Source organism: Convolutriloba macropyga, chromosome 8 (genome assembly GCF_964194025.1).
Source record: "Convolutriloba macropyga chromosome 8, txConMacr16.3, whole genome shotgun sequence".
Lineage (NCBI taxonomy): Eukaryota > Metazoa > Xenacoelomorpha > Acoela > Convolutidae > Convolutriloba > Convolutriloba macropyga.
The window spans coordinates 21,032,278-21,052,987 of NC_134475.1; the positions used below are offsets into that span (position 1 = coordinate 21,032,278).

A 20,710-nucleotide genomic window follows, 5' to 3' on the forward strand; every position below is an offset into this window, starting at 1 on the left:
TTTTAAGTATCTCTTTGTTTGTTATTAGCTAATTTTACCTACATGTATACAGAAACCTCCAATGAGGCCAAACGCCGCCTCAAAGGTTTGTTCATGTCCTTTTCTCATCTTTAACTAGTCTCATCTCATTATCGAAGCGCTCCTGTTGCACAACCAGATTTGTAGATTCTCATTCTACGTGAAAGTAACCAAATAAGTAATTCCCATTCAATGATTGTCCATTCTATAAGTAAATGTTATGTGAGTGGGCTAATAGTTATTGGGGTTATCATAGCACCCTAGAATTAATTTATTGTTCCGACCCCCACTTTAGTGGGTAGGAGGAACTATATACTCAACTGGGTTATTTTTTTGTTCAGTCAATTTTGGCCGATCGATATATTCATCGTAGAGAATTGTGAGTGGTATCATTGAAAAGCCCGTCCAGCGTAGAATACGGAATTAAAAAGAATTTTTCGATTTTCGTTTTTTACAGGGACTTATCGAGGTGTAAAATTTTGTGAACATTCGACTGCTTTTGTTCACACTTTCAGTAATTTTTGGTAAAATTTGGCATAATTTCGCTAATATAGTTCAAAATAAGTTAAAATTTTTAACAGCAGAGTGTTGCTGTTACCGTTAGAGATAGAAAAGCGTTGCTGAATTGTTTGATTGAAGTTTTTTTGGCTAAAATTTTTGATAAAATTTTCAAAATTCAAACTTTTTTCATCAAAAATGCACAAAATATGCTTTTTTGGTCCACTTTGTTAAAGTTTGCCAGACTTGGTAACCTAGAAACCTTAAAACAGAATCCCTAATCTCAAAAAGAGTGCTAGTTGCAATTAGGCGCCGTATGAAAGTTCTGGAATTAAAACTTTTTTGCAGATTTAACTCGATAATTATACAAAATGCATCGCTCTTTTTTTTTAATATTTGAAGAATTCCACGCAACAATTGGTCTCCTTCGCAAATACTTGGAACACTTGGTCGGTGTGCTGAGCGCGCGACAAAATCAGGGAGAGGTTTGGCAATATCATGGATTCATAGACTCAGAGACTTTTTGGTTTTTATTTTGATGCTGCCTGTTTTCAAAATATTTTGCTTTTGTTTTTTTAATGTTAATTACTGACAATATTTTTTATTCACAACTCCGTTAATGACAGCTCCAATTTGAGGCCGAATGTAGATACAGTTTGTTTTCAGAGAATCAAAGTGTTTTTATGGCTTTGAGGAAGAGTTTTAGTAAAATTTAACTGAATTCTTGTCTTTTGCCTTCAATTGTTATTCTTTTGGCAGTCTGATTTTTAAGTTTAACAACTCAAAGATCTAAATTTCTTCCTCAAGCGGTTCAAGAGAACCTTTTCTATTTATTCGGTTGTTACCTAATGTCTCTTATGTTATTGAATGTATTTGTGTTAAGGAAATTTCTGTGATTTTTTGAACTTGTCAATTTTTTTTATCATTTTAGTCAACATTTTATTTATTCTCTGTAAGTACAGGTCAATTTTTCCTCCGTGTAGAATACAAACTAATTTTTTGGTCGATTGTTTTAACAGAAGTTTTTCTTGCTTTTGGTACTACGAGTTTTCATACAAAATTTTCTGATTTTTGTGCATGATTGCCCATTTTTGCTGTTGTTTTTGTTTCTTTTGTAAATTGTATTATTATTTAACAATCTAACTGTAAAAAGCTTTACAACATTTGAAACTCAACATACTTTTTGTTTTCATAACATATGGTTTAAACGGCTGCGATACCGTTCTCTTTCAGAAATTGGTAGAGTTTTTATTTTTTCCTTTATTTGTTGTTAATTTTTGTTGTCATATGCCAAATATTGTGTAATTAAAGATCTCAGTGGCCAACTATAGATAAACAAATGAACTTAATAACTGATAGCGGTAAGTAGCTAATGATTGTTTCGACTTTCGATTTAAATTTCTAAAAAAAAGAGTTATAGCATTTTTCAACTTATCCCTTTTTGTTCTGGTTTGCGTTTTTTTCGTATTATTCAATGTTGTATCATTTTCGTAAATTAGCTTCATTATTTAGAGCTTTTTTAATGTTTTGTTGAATCAAACAATATTTTTTCTGTTGTTTAAACGTTTTAAATGATGTCTTCAGGGCTTAGACAATTTGTTATTTTAAAACGTTAGACAAATTTTGTGAAGTTTAGATACTTTTCAGTTTTTGTGGTTGTTTTTGTTGTCATTTTGTGATAATCGTTTTACAAAAAGACTTTATGATAGTCAAAGGAGACGCAAATGAAGATATTTTTTTCTCGCGTCTTTTATCTTATAAATTTGATGACTTCAAAACTCTCGTCTTATGATTTAGTCTCATTAATAACTATCGCAATTAATTTTCCGAGTAGTTGCAAGACAAACTGTCTACTCTCTTAGTCGAAAGCTTTTGTTGGCTATTAATTTTAAAAATATTTAATTTTATTAAAAAAAAGATTTTATTCAATTTAATAAAAAGATTTATTAAAAAAAAAGAAAAAGGTTTTATTTTCCTCAAATGGTCTTTCTTCTTGGAACAACCAATTTTCATAAAACCAATTTTCGTGATTTTTGCTTATTTGCCCTTTTTTGTAGGTTTTTGTTCTCTTTTCACAGTATCACAGTAATGGGCGTCATTTTATTTACAAATTTTGTTACCATCAGAAAATCAAAACGAAGAATTTTATTGTTTTTAGTGATTAGCTTAAAATTTAATTTATTGGGGGGACATCGTTTTCGTGCACAATTTTTCGTGCAAGTTTTTAGTTTTTGCCTGTACTTGTCGTTTTTTTTTTGCAGTCGTATGACAGAACCTGGATAATCAAACGCCTCAGTTGCTCTCTATTGAGATAGAAAAGACTCTCTCGATGATTTCATTTGATGCGTATTGTTTCTAATCAGTTCGAATTTAATTCTTTTTTTAAAAGAGCATTGTTCTAATTAATAAACTTTGCCCTTTTTGCTCAATTCTAAACGACTTGTTGCCGAGTCCGCTTGAGGAAAAGTCCCGTATTTTGTTCCAAAAAGTGCAGGTTAATCTTCTGAGTATAAATTTTATCTGATGCCATTTTGATTTGGTTATTACTGGTTTTCAGAAAATGAACAAGGAGTTTTGGTCGTAATTAATATTTGTAACTATTTGATTTTTATTGCCTTCTTTTCTGTTAGTCGTTTTATGGTAGCCACAGGTCTGATAGGCCCTCTAGAGTAGATTGTTTTTCTCTTTTAGCAGTTTGTTGAACGATATGTTGATATGTTAATTTTTTTTATCTTTCCTCATTCGATAGACAATAAAGTGAAAAATGTAGATGAGCGGGGTCGGAACCTAAGGTGCGAACGCACATTACCGAGCCTCCTTGTATCTATCAATCATCATTAATCATATGTGTTTATCCTCGATCTTTTAAATTATTTTAATGAATACTAACGTCCTTTTGTAAAAGTCTTCGAACCACCGATGATGTGAAGTAAATTCTCAGAAAGCAATCCAATAGTTGTGTGAAAGTTTGCTTTTAGAAGCCATTTTTTGGTCGTTTTTACTATTAGCCGCGTCAGCAATTCCAGGCGGCTATTATTACGCTCCTTTGTTACTTCGTCTAAAGGATTTTTGTTTTGTTTTACCCTGATTTTTTCAATGACTTCAGTGACTTCTAGTGCTTTGCAGTTAAAATTTGTCTGCGTTACCTCATTTCTGCTTTTAGGTAGATTGCGTGAATTACCTCACTCAACAAAATGACTTCTGAAATCACTTATGGAACTATTTGTTGTGATAAATTTAATAAATGGATGAGTAGTGGAAATCTCGTGGAGGGATTTTAGAAACGAGATTTTGTATGACTTCATGATATTCATTATTGCAGCCAGCTCTCTTCATCACGCCCTACAATCGAGAAGTGACGATGAAATAGTTCAACTGTCAGATAGACTGAAAAACACGTCATTACCGATACTGGCGTAAATTTACACCCTCAGGCCAAAAATCAAGCTAAAACAGTTCAACGTATCCTGCAAGATAAATTTGGCGCACAAGACAGGGCCATTATCTGGCACGACGTGATTAACACAATCAGAAAACATCTGCACGATCCCCAGAACACCCCTGAGTCCCGTTGAACTTCTAACTGAAATACGCGCTCTACAAAAAATAACTGGAATTGTCTACTGTAACAGACAAGGAGCAGCAAACATATTATTCGAGCTCAAACAGCTGAGTATTCCGGTGGTGGAAGTTACAACAGATCTTATCTCTGAAAAGAAACAACAAAACCGTGAATTAGTTGCCACTTATCAGCACTTAAATCAACCAGATTTCTTCGGGCTTCACTCGTTAGAAATTGTCATAAACAACAACTCTGATCTGTCTGCGATTCTGTGTCAGATGAGAAAACAGAAATAGTCACAAAAGCAGTGCCAAAAACAGAGAGAAACTAAAAAAGACACATTGAAAACGAATTCGAATAAGTGAGTGCTTGTAGTAGTAGAGGTAGTAGTGGTAGAACTGGAAGTTGTTGTCCAGGTCTATCTATCTACGATTTCTACTAGCCAACCGAGCTGCTTATCTCTCCTTTTGCCTATTGTTGTTTCGATGGAAAGAACGCGACTGGGATCTCAGTCAGAGAAGGCTGACAAACGTCCCAAATGTCTGCAAAAGTTCGGCCCAAAAAACTCAAACGTCATCGGATGCAGTGGATGCAACCTCTGGTGGCACAGTGATTGCGCAGAGATAGACACTGTAAAAATCAAAGTCTTAGCAAAATACAGAACAGTGCACTGGTTCTGCGACTCATGCGATATGAAACAGCAACAACGGGGTCAAGACAAGATACTTCAACACGTCGACTCAATGATCAGCAAAATTGCGACGCAACTCCTGACCGATTTACCGGAAAAATTACTCAAGATGCAGGAACACATCACTGAATTAAAGCAGGACGTTCCCAAATATCGGAAAACATACGCAAAAACACTGGGTTTCATACCATTGGTAGCAGAAAAGGAGCCGATCACCAGTAAAGTCACGAAACTGCTTCGCGATCCAGATAAAATAGTAATTGTAACACGCACTGCAATTTATGGGAATAGCATCAGGATCAAAAAAGAATTTGCAAAAATTTTCCACTAAGAAAACGCATTCAATACTGCAAGAGGAAACATCCACTTAGACTTTCTAACAGCCGAGGAATCCGAAGAGGTCTATCAGAACTAGAAACCAGAGTGCTTAGGACAAGCTATCCGGGCCCGAAGGGTTAGTTCAATCGAAGCACCCAAAAAAGCGGTACTGATACACGGGACACCAAATGATAACAAAGAAACAGAAATTGAACAATTGCTGTCATCAAACTACGCAGGAATAAAAGCTATCAGATTCGCGAAAAAGGGGGCAGTGCCCTCCCCACTTTCAAGTTAATTTTCTCTACTAGTGCTCAAACGGAGAAGGCACTGACTGTAGGTGTCTTCCTTGACTCTATCGACCCATACGATTCGAACAACAAGGCAGCAAAATTATACGAAGCTTCAAATGCCAAAGGTTTGGGCATGTCAAAGTGAATTGCAAATCCAAGCAATCCTGTGGATACTGCTGTGAAGAACACGAAATTAAAGACTGCCCGAATAAATCAAAAACACCCAAATGCTCAAACTGTCACGAAGAGCATCCTTCAAACTCGGAAGACTGCCCGATTTTCAGCAAACAGTCAATGACTATGTATCGATCTCGAGGTGTAGATCCTCAAAAAGAACTGCAGAGAAAAGCATATAAAACCCTAAAAAATCATGGGTGACTCCTCAATCATACAGATAAATACGTGTGGAATCAGTAATCATGCAAAAACTGCCCTTGAAAGATACTTCTATGAAAACAATTCAAAAATAGTTGCATTGAACGAGACCAGAAAAACCTTAGACAACAACCACTTTGAAAATTACTTCACGGAAGTTTCTTGTCACGACCTTGGAGTTGCGATGCTCATTGAAAAATCAGTGCCCGCATAACGGAGTTAGAAAGCAAACACTTTGATTCTCTCTGGATAACTATTCTCTTTGATAAAACCAAGCTACTAGTGTTGACTGCCTACATTCGACCACATGTCGATTTGGATTGAACAAATTAAGAAAGATTTCGACTATGCAAACAAAAACAAACTTGAAGGCGTTATCTTCCTAGGGGATTGCAATGTTCGACATTGGTCCTGGGGAGACTCGAAGTACAATTCACACGGGCAAATTTTATATGATAACCTCAACCATCTAGTTACACTACTCAACGACGGACAGCCCACCTTTCTCTCGAAAAATGGGAACAGTGTGATCAACCTATGCTTTCTATAAGGCAGAATCAGCAACTCCATTAACATATACTTGACCACCGATGACGAAATGGAACTATTCACTGTTGCTCCATTAAGGGGACATGTCCCAGTTATTGTTAAACTACACAGAAACGTCAAGTGAATCCAAACAATTACAAAGCCATGGTTTGAAAAAGGCGACTGGGAAAAATCGTCGCAGGCACTTGAGGCTTTGACAGAAACATTTCAGTTGAAGGGCGATGTTCCTCATGCCTGTGACACCATCAAGGAGGCTATTCAGACTGCAACAAGAGAACACATACTGACAAAGAAAGTTTGCACACACAATAAACCGTTCTGGAAAGCTCCTCACAGAAGCCAGCAAGCAATTACGGAACCTACGTAAAGTATTTAAATACAACTCCTCTCCTCGGAATGGTATCGCTCTGGAAAAACCGAAAGAAACTTTCAAGAATCTGTTATGAGACAGTGGAGCAGACTGGATGAGCGAACAGCTAGGGGATCTATGTCACCAGAAAGGTAAATGTTACTGGGTTTCCTTCAAGAAAATCTTTGGTAATCAACGATTGGGGGTTGGACCAGTTAACAACCAGAACGAAGAAATACTCACTGCAACTGAAGACATAGCTATGGAGTTCAGAAGGACGTTCTTTGAGACGAGGCCTCTCCAGATCCAAATTTTTGACGACTTCAATATGGTTTATCATGACATGCAAAAACTTCCAGAATGCTCACAACACGCCTTACTTGATGATGATATCACAGAAAACGAAATTGATACAGCTCTTCGTATTGGCACTAAATGCTTCTCAATGGACAATGACGAATTCCATCCAAGAATGTGCAAGCATATCGGCCCCAATTTCAAGAGCTTACTTCTGCGACTTTTTAACGAATGTTGGCAGAAATCTAATTGGCCCTGGATGAAAGCAACGATATCGTTCATCAGAAAACCGAACAAAAAATCTTATCTACTCTGCTCCAGCTTCATACCACGTCTATCAGCAGTCGTATTGGTAAATTCTTTGAGAGGATAGTTGAACAATGGTTGAGGAAGTGGCTAGAAGCAAACAATTGCATAAGCACTACCTAAGAAGGCTTCCGACTCAAGAAAAGTACAATAAGGTCACTTTACCGTCTCAATCATTTGATAGAAAAAAACAATTCGGAAACGGAAACCCGCAGCCCTGCTAAACATCGACATGGAGAAAGCGTTCGATAGCGTTTGGATAAATAGAATGATCTACAAATTGAAAGAGGAGGGAGTGTTTGGAAAACTAACTGCCATCTCGCACACTTTTCTAAAAAACAGAATTGCTTACATACCGATTGATAAACATGACACTTCTGAATTCAAGATCTGAACGGGATTACGACAAGGCAGCGTACTCTCAACTGTACTATTCATCCTTTCAATTGACGACTTCTTGAAAGACTGGAAATCTCACTTCAAATTTGCGGATGACAGTTCGGTACTAATAGAAGCAGAGACAACTGAACGCGCAGCTCAACAATGCCTGTCGTGACATTGGTGTTCCAAATTGAGAATGGCCGTGAACGGTTCAACGACTGAGATGATGCTATTGAACTGCTCACCAACAGCCATGGTTGTACCAACTGCAAAAGGTGACAGCTGTTCAGTTACACAACAGACCAAACGGCTTGGTCTGACTATAGACGACAGACTTGAATACAAAGAGCATGCCCGGTCAGTCATCACTAAAGCAATGGGGAACTGGAACCACTTCAGAAGCAAATGTTCTCGGAGATGGGGACTACCAATACAAACCCAAAGCCTTGTTATACAAAACAGTAATCAAGCCGCAAGCGCTGTTTGCTTTCCGGGTATGGGGGCAAAAAAACATGGCAAAAAAAGGAACAACAAGCCCACTGCTCCGCAGAAATCCATACAAAGCGAACAAGATTGCTGGACTTTGTTTGGAAACTCCTTGGAATACAAGGAGATGAAATAGAAATTAAGCAGCTTCTCCCAATTGCGAATGTAAAATTTCAGATGAAAATGCCTACCACTTTTCTTCGTTTGCAAGAACCACGATCATGCGCGGACCTCGCAACCACTGTTACTGGAGTTCCTGTCGTATCAGGACTGTCAGCAACTCGTGACCTTCATCACTAACTCCGGTAAACTGCAAGACTAACCTTAACCTTCAACTGATGTTGCTAACGATTCCAAGCCAGAACTTCTCCTACAACAGAAGAGACGGCTGCAATCCTCGCCCTCAAGGAGGGGCTCAACAAGAAACTCTCTCTCTCTCTCTCTCTCTCTCTCTCTCTCTCTCTCGCTCCTTCTCTCTCTCTCTCTATATATATATATATATATATATATATATATATATATATATATATATATATATATATATATATATATATATATATATATCTATATATACATATACGTATATATATATATATATATATATATTTCGGCTATGTTTTTTTTTTAATTCGTCGCTCCATCGATTATTCGTACGACCTGACTTCTTGGAATTGACTTTTTCAATGACTTCAGTAACTTCTACTGTTTTGCAGTTAAAATTTGTGTAAGTGACGTCATTTCCGCTTTTAGGTCAATTGCGTGACTTACCTCAATCAAAAAATTGACTTCTGAACTCACTTATGGAACTTAATTTTATGAACATTTACTAGTTAAAGATCAATAGTGTGCATCTAAGTAGTGCCAAACTTATATGCCCTAATTTTTGAGTATTAGTCTTGAGTTTTTGATTTCGAAAATCAATTTTGATAAAGCTCTTTTAGGGCTTTTTCCTTATAGACCGTATGTGTATCATGAAAATGACAGTGCGTATCTAACCCCAAAAACCTAGAGATCTACTAAAGGACTTTTGGTCAATCTGCTTATCTTGTTTCTTTATTTGTTTCAATTCATGGAAGGCCACAAGCCTCTATCGCGGCTATTTTCCGGCGATCTGCCGGCTATGTTTATATTTATCCCCGTTTTTATGAAAAAAATATTTAATGCATAAATAACCTTTGTTTGTAAATTCCGACAAAATTTAACTACTTCTTCACGCATTTGTCCGAGCACACTTTTCACGCCGAACAAGAAATCTGAACCTTATAAGTCCTGCAGTCTTCACGCTAACACATGTATTGTGTCTCTGCTGATTAATATTTTTTCATAGTACTTTACCGATGAGATCAATTTTTGTGAAACGACATCGAAAAACTTTTGAAGCTGAATTGAGCTCTAGTCATATCGTATTTCAGTTTCGAATCAAATTCCTAATTCATTTACTAAGTTTAGTCCAAGTTTACTAATTATTAGTCCAAATAAATTTTTAAATAATAAATACAGAAACAACATCAGAAATCGTTTTTCGAGCATTATTGAACACAAAACAAACATCAAAAAGACATTTTTTGTTTAGCGTATTTCAGTAACATATACAAAGAAGAGACCACTATTAGGTCAAACGCATAAATAATTGAGAACAGGCGTCTAACCAGCTGAACTAATGAAAAGATTGCATATTTGCAAAGGTAGAAAGGCCATTTTCAGCAGGGTTGCATGGTAATTTCAATTGAGGTGAACTTCCTCATCAAACAAGATTAAAAAGCTCATCCACATTTTTGAAAAATGCTGAAATACCATATTGTGGAATTCTGCTACTTTAATTTGCATTATCTCATGTTGCAAATTGAATTATTAATGGTTACAAATTATTTGAGTCCATTCAATTTTTCGCCTGATGGCATTATTTTTTCGTTGCAAAATCTGTCACAAACATTTTGGTGTCAAATCTAGGGAAATATTTTTTTCACCAAACGGTTTTGCATCCTCAAACGTTGCGTTGAACCATTTATTTAGAGACTCATAGAGTTTAATAGAACTGCTCAACGACGTTATGTCCCACTTTCTTTACTAAAACAGGCTAGTTGCCTTCAATAATACCTTGACATAATTTATCTGAAAGGTGGCGAAGAGCCATTTTTATTCCATTTAGTTTTTTAAACTTGAACGGCTGCTCTTTGTTAAAATTAATACTGTGTGAATTTTTTTTCTTATTCACGTGTTTAAAAGAGCCTGCCTATTCGTCCAATAATTTTTATGCCCGAATAACGCTGTAGGCTTCCAGATTATGTGACGGGAATTTTTACCCTCAGAATAGTGACGAAAAGACATCTTTGAGTATACAGGATGTGATCCGAACTGATTTTCAGTGCTTAAACGAAATTTATTAGTGCTGCTGGTCTTTATATGCAATTTTCGTACTACCGACTTTTCGTTTACCCTTTTGTTTTTTCGTCCTCAAAAACGGAATAAACAGATGACGCCCGGAGGGCATTAAGTCGCTGAGCTCTAAGAGCTTTGCTAGCACCCCCCCCCCCCCCCCAACCGTGCTCGTCCGTCAACCTTCTTCACCTCTTAATTCCGCGCTTAACCTCGCACTCTCGAACTCCTTAAGACCCCCTATTCACCCCTCCACCTCAATCCCCCCTCCCCACACCTCTTAATTAATTTAATTAAGCTAGCATCTCTAAGCCCCAGCTTCTGACGAAGTCAACCGCTCACCAGTAGCTTGAGGGCAGTTCGCTTGATGTTAGTCGTTATATTGTTAAAATAGGTGTTGTTGGCGGAGGGCAAAATTTAAACGTAGAGTGAGATATGCCTAATTTGTTTAGGAAAAAAGTAGGAGAAATAACGAGTCAGAAAAACCGTCAGAGAAAGAGTCCCGGAGGAAACATCGGTCCAAGCAGGATGGTGAAGCAAACGTACGTTGCCTTTATATTTTGTGTTATAGCAGTTATTAACAATTTTTGCTTATCTGTAAGTTATTTTGCGAAACTTAATTGATAGATTGCTGTTTAATTAACAGTTTAACTAATTATTTAAATAGCTTGATTCGTTGATTGTTCAGGATTGCAGTAATGGTAAAAAAACAGGTTTTGGCAATTGTTCATTAAAATGGAAAGTATAGACTATTAGCTATTTTGATTTGTTATGGGCGGGAATGGGTCGAAAAGAATTCTTGCAAGAATTTTTACCGGTATGTATTCACTTGCAAGATTGCCTTGCAAGTTTCTTGCAAGTTTTTTATTCGTCGACCACTAGGGAATAAAGTTCATTTTTCATCCTTTTGTTATCAATGAAGTCAGATTTGAGTAGTGATTTTTACCACTCGATTATTTAAGGGAGCGAAAAACCTAGTAGTCTTCAAGGCTCTAAAAGTTTGCAAAATTAATTTAAAGTTGCAAGAGAGTTGGAGTCTGAACAATTTTTGGATTCTTCAGAAACAACAGTTTTTTCTTTCAGGTGAAACAACTTGACTTTTGTTTTCACTGTTTGTTCTTCGGATTTTTTGCAAATGTTGTCCTCATCAATGACAGTTCTCGTCAAATTTCTAATGGACCTTTATTAAAATTATTTTACGGTTTTACTATATAAACACTGGGTTTGAGACTTTGATTCTATATGTTTTGAAAAAGTTTAGTGGATTTTGTAATTCCGCCAGAATTTGTTGTTCAATCTGTTCTCCAGACGGCTAGTATCATTAATGTCAGGTTTTATTGGGTTTCTTTTGAGGCACACTCAGTTTATACATACGGGTTCCTATAAGTTTCACACTAAATTTTTATTGGTAATATTTGTGTCCTGCCCGTTTCTTTTTGTTGTCTAGTCCGCTAGTCTCATTAATATTATGTCTCACGCGTTTTCCGATTAAGCATATTATTTTTCAGATGAGGCATATTATTTTGACATAAATGGAGGTTTATTCGTAATTTTTGTTGTTTTGTTGTCTTCACGCGGTCTCATTAGTGAAAATTCTTTCTGTTCTCAATATGGATATTTTTTGTTCTCAAAAAGTTTTTGGCTCACTTAGTTTTACCATCATTTGTTGATATTTTTGTTCTAAGTGTTATAAAAAATTCTAATTCTCTTTTTTGTTCGATGCTTCGTTTCCTCAAAGGTTTTTTAGTTAGAGTTTGTAAAGATTTGTAGTTTTTTTGGTTAAAGGAGCCTGATACTTGTTTTCAAAAGCCTTTCGATTCTTGTCAATGTTACGATGTTTTTCCTCTCATGTGTATCTCTAATAGGTTTTCCTCAATCTTTGTGTATGCTTCCTAAGAACTTACAGTTCTAATAGTCACATAGTAGCTTAATTATCATTGGTTTTCGTTTACTCTCACACCAATATTTATTTGGCTAAATGGGAGTTTTTCTCTCCAAAAATTATACTTAGTTATTAAAGGGTTGTATGCTTTATTGACAATCAAAAGCTTTAGCTGTAGAAACTCTGACAGCCAGGACGTTGTTTTAATCAAATAACAGGATTGTTTTTCTGGATTTTAACGGGTCTTTCCATATTTACATCTAATTGTTTTTCCTCGTTGTTTGTATATGCTTCCTAAAAATGCGTAGTTTTGATAGATATAAAAGAACTTGTAATTGTTTTGTGAGGATTCTTTCACCGCTAGTTTCCGAGCTAAAGAGTAGTTTTGTGATCAAAAAAATAGACTTTGTTGTTAACCAGACTTATAATATGTTGATTGTCGATAACTTTTGCGCTAGAAAATAGAAAAACTGGTAGCCACGACTTTAATTTTTTCAAAAGACAGGATTCTAACTCAGGGCTTTCGCGGCTGTTTTTTAATACGCCATTTTTGCAATTTCGATGTTTGTTATAACATTTTTTTTATCATTTGCCAAAAGGTCAGATAGCAACCTTTCAGTCAGCTTTACCACTCAGCGGCTGAATTTTTGTGAATGAAGTCATTTTTTACTCTTTTGGTATAAGACTTTATGTCAATCGCCTGCAAAAATTTTTGATGTATGACTTTGCCCTCTCAATAAACTGAACTGCTCACTTTCAAATCTATATTGAGACTATATATTTTACTTAAAATTGATGAGAGGTATCCCAAACTAGATTATTACAAAGTTGTTGCACCTTAACGACATTGATTTTCTTCTTAAAAAATGACAGAGTTTAAAAAATTTTTTCACTACCAGGTTTGCTGTCTTCAGTCCTAGTGATGTTTTCAATTGCTCTCAGATCAAATTTGTATTGACTATTTTATCGACTTTTCAATTGCTCTCAGATCAATTTTGTCTCGACTATTAGGAACGGGATAATCTGAATGCACGGGGTCATTATTTTGCTGAGCATTTCTCTTAAGAACTTTGCTGCATTCTAAGTATTCGATTCACTGAACCAGTGTTTTGTATTGGTCTATATGTAGCTTTGCTTTCTGACATTTCGACCGTTTTTTTAATTTTTATGCGAGCTTTGGTTGAGCGATATTTGACCTCGTTGCTTCTTAAACACCGACAAGATAATGTTCTTATGTTTTGTCATCACTGGACAATAAAGAGGTTTAATAGTAGCCGCCGTCAGCCAAATTAATGTTTTTTTTTTCATTTTGCTTTTTTCGCTTAAGTAACAACTTTCACATTTGATTTTGACTTTTCTCACTCACTATTTCCATTGAATTTCCATCTCTCAATTGAATTTGGAATTCACCGAGCAAATGTACGCGAGCAGATTCAAGGTCAAAAGGCGAAATCAAAAGAAGCGGGATAAATCAATAAAGCTCGGGACTTAATGTTCAAAGATTTAGTGCAGTAAGTTATCAAAATTCCTTAGACTATACAGCTAACTGGTATTAATTTTAAGCTTATTGTTCTCCTATTTGAAAGGTAAATTAGCCGTTTTATTCAGGCTAATGAAACTGCAAAGGGAATTGGAACACTTTGTTCTTAGTTTGCCTATTTTGTTTCCTAACAGATTCAAACCCAACGTTGGTCATTGGGGTTAACAGAGGCTACTTTATACTTTCATTAAAGTGATAGTGGTTTCTGTTGAGAGTAAAATAGTTTAGTCAACTCTCACGAGGGCCAGGCAATAATTTTTGGATACGTTGTTGTTAAGATTGTCCTGCGTTGTTGTTAAGATTGACCTGCGTTACAATTAATTTTGACAAGTTTGTTTAGAGGAGCTTGTTTTTTGGTGATTTTTGGATGGTTTATGTTTTCAGCTGTTTTCAAATTTTCATGTGAGGTAAATGCCTCTTGGCAAACACATTTTTTTTTGAAAAAACAGAAGGCAAAATTTTTAAGGAAGTGATCTTCATTGTTTTTCAAAGATGCCCAGCCATATTTTTTTGAAAAGCTGTGAAGAAGGCCCAATTGTTTTCGTCGGTGCCAGTAAACATTTTGTTGATCACTTAAAGTTCTCTGTAAAATAATCGTTTTATAAAGAATTAACATGTCTGCTGCTTAGGAACTCTTTCTTTACTGCTTTTATTTCTTTCTGTCAAATTTAGTCTCTGAAATGATGTTTTTCCTTGTGAAATAACGGTTGATTTGAAGACTTGTGAAAACTATTTTTTGTTTCAATCCATCAACTTTGTTCGAAATAAAACTAGTGTATTAGGCTATTCATTAACATTGTTAACTGTTTTAGACGTGTATTAAAACTAGTGTATTAGGCTATTCATTAACATTGTTAACTGTTATAGACGTGTATTAAAACTGGTGTATTAGGCTATTCATTAACAGTGTTAACTGTTATAGACGTATATTAAAACTAGTGTATGAGGCTGTTCATTAACATTGTTAACTGTTTTAGACGTGTAATAAAACTAATGTATGAGGCTTTTCATTAACATTGTTAACTGTTTTAGACGTGTTTTAAAACTACTGTATTACGCTATTCATTAACATTGTTAACTGTTTTAGACGTGTATTAAAGCTAGTGTATTAGGCTATTCATTAAAAGTGTTAACTGTTGTAGACGTGTTTTGAAACTAGTGTATTAGGCTATTCATTAACATTGTTAACTGTTTTAGACCTGTATTAAAACTAGTGTATTAGGCTATTCATTAAAAGTGTTAACTGTTGTAGACGTGTTTTGAAACTAGTGTATTAGGCTATTCATTAACATTGTTAACTGTTTTAGACGTGTATTAAAACTAGTGTATTAGGCTGTTCATTAACAGTGTTAGCTGTTACAGACGTGTATTAAAACTAGTGTATTAGGCTATTCATTAACATTGTTATCTGTTTTAGACGTGTATACGTGTATTAAAACTAGTGTATTACGCTATTCTTTAACATTGTTAACTGTTTTAGACGTGTATTAAATCTAGTGTATTAGGCTGTTCATTAACTTTGTTAACTGTTTTAGACGTGTATTAAAACTGGTGTATTAGGCTATTCATTAACACTGTTAACTGTTTTTGACGTGTATTAAAACTAGTGTATTAGTCGATTCATTAACATTGTTAACTGTTTTAGACCTGTATTGAAACTAGTGTATTATGCTATTCATTAACAGTGTTAACTGTTATAGACGTATATTGAAACTAGTGTATTAGGCTATTCATTAACATTGTTATCTGTTTTAGACGTGTATTAAAACTAGTGTATTACGCTATTCTTTAACATTGTTAACTGTTATAGACGTGTATTAAAACTAGTGTATTAGGCTGTTCATTAACATTGTTAACTGTTTTAGACGTGTATTAAAACTGGTGTATTAGGCTATTCATTAACATTGTTAACTGTTTTAGACTTGTATTAAAACTAGTGTATTAGGCTGTTCATTAACATTGTTAACTGTTATAGACGTGTATTAAAACTAGTGTGTTAGGCTGTTCATTAACATTGTTAACTGTTTTAGACGTGTATTAAAACTGGTGTATTAGGCTATTCATTAACATTGTTAACTGTTTTAGACGTGTATTAAAACTAGTGTATTAGGCTATTCATAAACATTGTTAACTGTTTTAGACGTGTATTAAAACTAGTGTATTAGGCTATTCATTAACATTGTTAACTGTTTTAGACGTGTATAAAAACTGGTGTTTTAGGCTATTCATTAACATTGTTAACTCTTATAGACGTGTACTAAAACAGGTGTATTTGGCTATTCATTAACATTGTTAATTGTTTTAGACGTGTATTAAAACTAGTGTATGAGGCTGTTCATTAACATTGTTAACTGTTTTAGACGTGTATTAAAACTACTGTATTACGCTATTCATTAACATTGTTAACTGTTTTAGACGTGTATTAAAACTAGTGTATTAGGCTATTCATTAACAGTGTTAACTGTTGTAGACGTGTATTGAAACTAGTGTATTAGGCTATTCTTTAACATTGTTAACTGTTTTAGACGTGTATTAAAACTAGTGTATTAGGCTATTCATTAACAGTGTTAACTGTTATAGACGCATATTAAAACTAGTGTATTAGGCTATTCATTAACATTGTTATCTGTTTTAGACGTGTATACTTGTATTAAAACTAGTGTATTACGCTATTCTTTAACATTGTTAACTGTTATAGACGTGTATTAAAACTAGTGTATCATACTGTTCATTGACATTGTTAACTGTTTTAGACGTGTATTAAAACTGGTGTATTAGGCTATTCATTAACATTGTTAACTGTTTTAGACGTGTATTAAATCTAGTGTATTAGGCTGTTCATTAACTTTGTTAACTGTTTTAGACGTGTATTAAAACTGGTGTATTAGGCTATTCATTAACATTGTTAACTGTTTTTGACGTGTATTAAAACTAGTGTATTAGTCGATTCATTAACATTGTTAACTGTTTTAGACCTGTATTGAAACTAGTGTATTAGGCTATTCATTAACAGTGTTAACTGTTATAGACGTACATTGAAACTAGTGTGTTAGGCTATTCATTAACATTGTTATCTGTTTTAGACGTGTATTAAAACTAGTGTATTACGCTATTCTTTAACATTGTTAACTGTTATAGACGTGTATTAAAACTGGTGTATTAGGCTATTCATTAACATTGTTAACTGTTATAGACGTGTATTAAAACTAGTGTGTTAGGCTGTTCATTAACATTGTTAACTGTTTTAGACGTGTATTAAAACTAGTGTATTAGGCTATTCATTAACATTGTTTACGGTTTTAGACGTGTATTAAAACTAGTGTATTAGGCTATTCATTAACATTGTTAACTGTTTTAGACGTGTATAAAAACTGGTGTATTAGGCTATTCATTAACATTGTTAACTCTTATAGACGTGTACTAAAACAGGTGTATTAGGCTATTCATTAACATTGTTAACTGTTTTAGACTTGTATTAAAACTAGTGTATTAGGCTGTTCATTAACATTGTTAACTGTTTTAGACGTGTATTAAAACTACTGTATTACGCTATTCATTAACATTGTTAACTGTTTTAGACGTGTATTAAAACTAGTGTATTAGGCTATTCATTAACAGTGTTAACTCTTGTAGACGTGTATTGAAACTAGTGTATTAGGCTATTCATTAACATTGTTAACTGTTTTAGACGTGTATTAAAACTAGTGTATTAGGCTATTCATTAACAGTGTTAACTGTTATAGATGTATATTAAAACTAGTGTATTAGGCTATTCATTAACATTGTTATCTGATTTAGACGTGTATACGTGTATTAAAACTAGTGTATTACGCTATTCTTTAACATTGTTAACTGTTATAGACGTGTATTAAAACTAGTGTATTATACTGTTCATTAACATTGTTAACTGTTTTAGACGTGTATTAAAATTGGTGTATTAGGCTATTCATTAACATTGTTAACTGTTTTAGACGTGTATTAAATCTAGTGTATTAGGCTGTTCATTAACTTTGTTAACTGTTTTAGACGTGTATTAAAACTGGTGTATTAGGCTATTCATTAACATTGTTAACTGTTTTTGACGTGTATTAAAACTAGTGTATTAGTCGATTCATTAACATTGTTAACTGTTTTAGACCTGTATTGAAACTAGTGTATTAGGCTATTCCTTAACAGTGTTAACTGTTATAGACGTACCTTGAAACTAGTGTGTTAAACTATTCATTAACATTGTTATCTGTTTTAGACGTGTATTAAAACTAGTGTATTACGCTATTCTTTAACATTGTTAACTGTTATAGACGTGTATTAAAACTAGTGTATTAGGCTGTTCATTAACATTGTTAACTGTTTTAGACTTGTATTAAAACTAGTGTATTACGCTATTCTTTAACATTGTTAACTGTTATAGACGTGTATTAAAACTGGTGTATTAGGCTATTCATTAACATTGTTAACTGTTTTAGACTTGTATTAAAACTAGTGTATTAGGCTGTTCATTAACATTGTTAACTGTTATAGACGTGTATTAAAACTAGTGTGTTAGGCTGTTCATTAACATTGTTAACTGTTTTAGACGTGTATTAAAACTGGTGTATTAGGCTATTCATTAACATTGTTAACTGTTTTAGACGTGTATTAAAACTAGTGTATTAGGCTATTCATTAACATTGTTTACTGTTTTAGACGTGTATTAGAACTAGTGTATTAGGCTATTCATTAACATTGTTAACTGTTTTAGACGTGTATTAAAACTAGTGTATGAGGCTGTTCATTAACATTGTTAACCTTTTTAGACGTGTATTAAAACTACTGTATTACGCTATTCATTAACATTGTTAACTGTTTTAGACGTGTTTTAAAACTATTGTATTAGGCTATTCATTAACAGTGTTAACTGTTGTAGACGTGTATTGAAACTAGTGTATTAGGCTATTCATTAACTTTGTTAACTGTTTTAGACGTGTCTTAAAACTAGTGTATTAGGCTATTCATTAACAGTGTTAACTGTTATAGACGTATATTAAAACTAGTGTATTAGGCTATTCATTAACATTGTTATCTGTTTTAGACGTGTATACGTGTATTAAAACTAGTGTATTACGCTATTCTTTAACATTGTTAACTGTTATAGACGTGTGTTAAAACTAGTGTATTGGACTGTTCATTAACATTGTTAACTGTTTTAGACGTGTATTAAAACTGGTGTTTTAGGCTATTCATTAACCTTGTTAACTGTTTTAGACGTGTATTAAATCTAGTGTATTAGGCTGTTCATTAACATTGTTAACTGTTTTAGACGTGTATTCAAACTGGTGTATTAGGCTGTTCATTAACATTGTTAACTGTTTTAGACTTGTATTAAAACTAGTGTATTACGCTATTCTTTAACATTGTTAACTGTTATAGACGTGTATTAAAACTGGTGTATTAGGCTATTCATTAACATTGTTTACTGTTTTAGACTTGTATTAAAACTAGTGTATTAGGCTGTTCATTAACATTGTTAACTTTTATAGACGTGTATTAAAACTAGTGTGTTAGGCTATTCATTAACATTGTTAACTGTTTTAGACGTGTATTAAAACTAGTGTATTAGGCTATTCATTAACATTGTTTACTGTTTTAGACGTGTATTAGAACTAGTGTATTAGGCTATTCATTAACATTGTTAACTGTTTTAGACGTGTATTAAAACTAGTGTATGAGGCTGTTCATTAACATTGTTAACCTTTTTAGACGTGTATTAAAACTACTGTATTACGCTATTCATTAACATTGTTAACTGTTTTAGACGTGTTTTAAAACTATTGTATTAGGCTATTCATTAACAGTGTTAACTGTTGTAGACGTGTATTGAAACTAGTGTATTAGGCTATTCATTAACTTTGTTAACTGTTTTAGACGTGTCTTAAAACTAGTGTATTAGGCTATTCATTAACAGTGTTAACTGTTATAGACGTATATTAAAACTAGTGTATTAGGCTATTCATTAACATTGTTATCTGTTTTAGACGTGTATACGTGTATTAAAACTAGTGTATTACGCTATTCTTTAACATTGTTAACTGTTATAGACGTGTGTTAAAACTAGTGTATTGGACTGTTCATTAACATTGTTAACTGTTTTAGACGTGTATTAAAACTGGTGTTTTAGGCTATTCATTAACCTTGTTAACTGTTTTAGACGTGTATTAAATCTAGTGTATTAGGCTGTTCATTAACATTGTTAACTGTTTTAGACGTGTATTCAAACTGGTGTATTAGGCTGTTCATTAACATTGTTAACTGTTTTAGACTTGTATTAAAACTAGTGTATTACGCTATTCTTTAACATTGTTAACTGTTATAGACGTGTATTAAAACTGGTGTATTAGGCTATTCATTAACATTGTTTACTGTTTTAGACTTGTATTAAAACTAGTGTATTAGGCTGTTCATTAACATTGTTAACTTTTATAGACGTGTATTAAAACTAGTGTGTTAGGCTAATCATTAACATTGTCAACTGTTTTAGACGTGTATTAAAACTGGTCTATTAGGCTATTCATTAACATTGTTAACTATTTTAGACGTGTATTAAAACTAGTGTATTAGGCTATTCATTAACATTGTTAACTTTTTTAGACGTGTATTAAAACTAGTGTATTAGGCTATTCATTAACATTGTTAACTGTTTTAGACGTGTATAAAAACTGGTGTATTAGGCTATTCATTAACATTGTTAACTCTTATAGACGTGTACTAAAACAGGTGTATTAGGCTATTCATTAACATTGTTAACTGTTT

The 20,710-nt window shown here is 33.8% G+C and overlaps 1 protein-coding gene across 3 annotated transcripts in view; it reads left to right on the plus strand.

Moving 5' to 3' along the window:
- The window catches only part of LOC142343999 (uncharacterized), an 82,451-nt gene that overhangs the window by 7,778 nt on the left and 53,963 nt on the right, over positions 1-20,710 (plus strand). For 2 of the 3 annotated variants that reach the window (XM_075395436.1, XM_075395434.1), the window contains exons 6-7: positions 53-85; positions 10,952-11,041. In XM_075395436.1, the coding sequence (XP_075251551.1) occupies positions 53-85; positions 10,952-11,041 (123 nt within the window). The remainder of the gene's footprint in view (positions 1-52; positions 86-10,951; positions 11,042-20,710) is intronic. The other variant, XM_075395435.1, reaches the window with a different exon arrangement.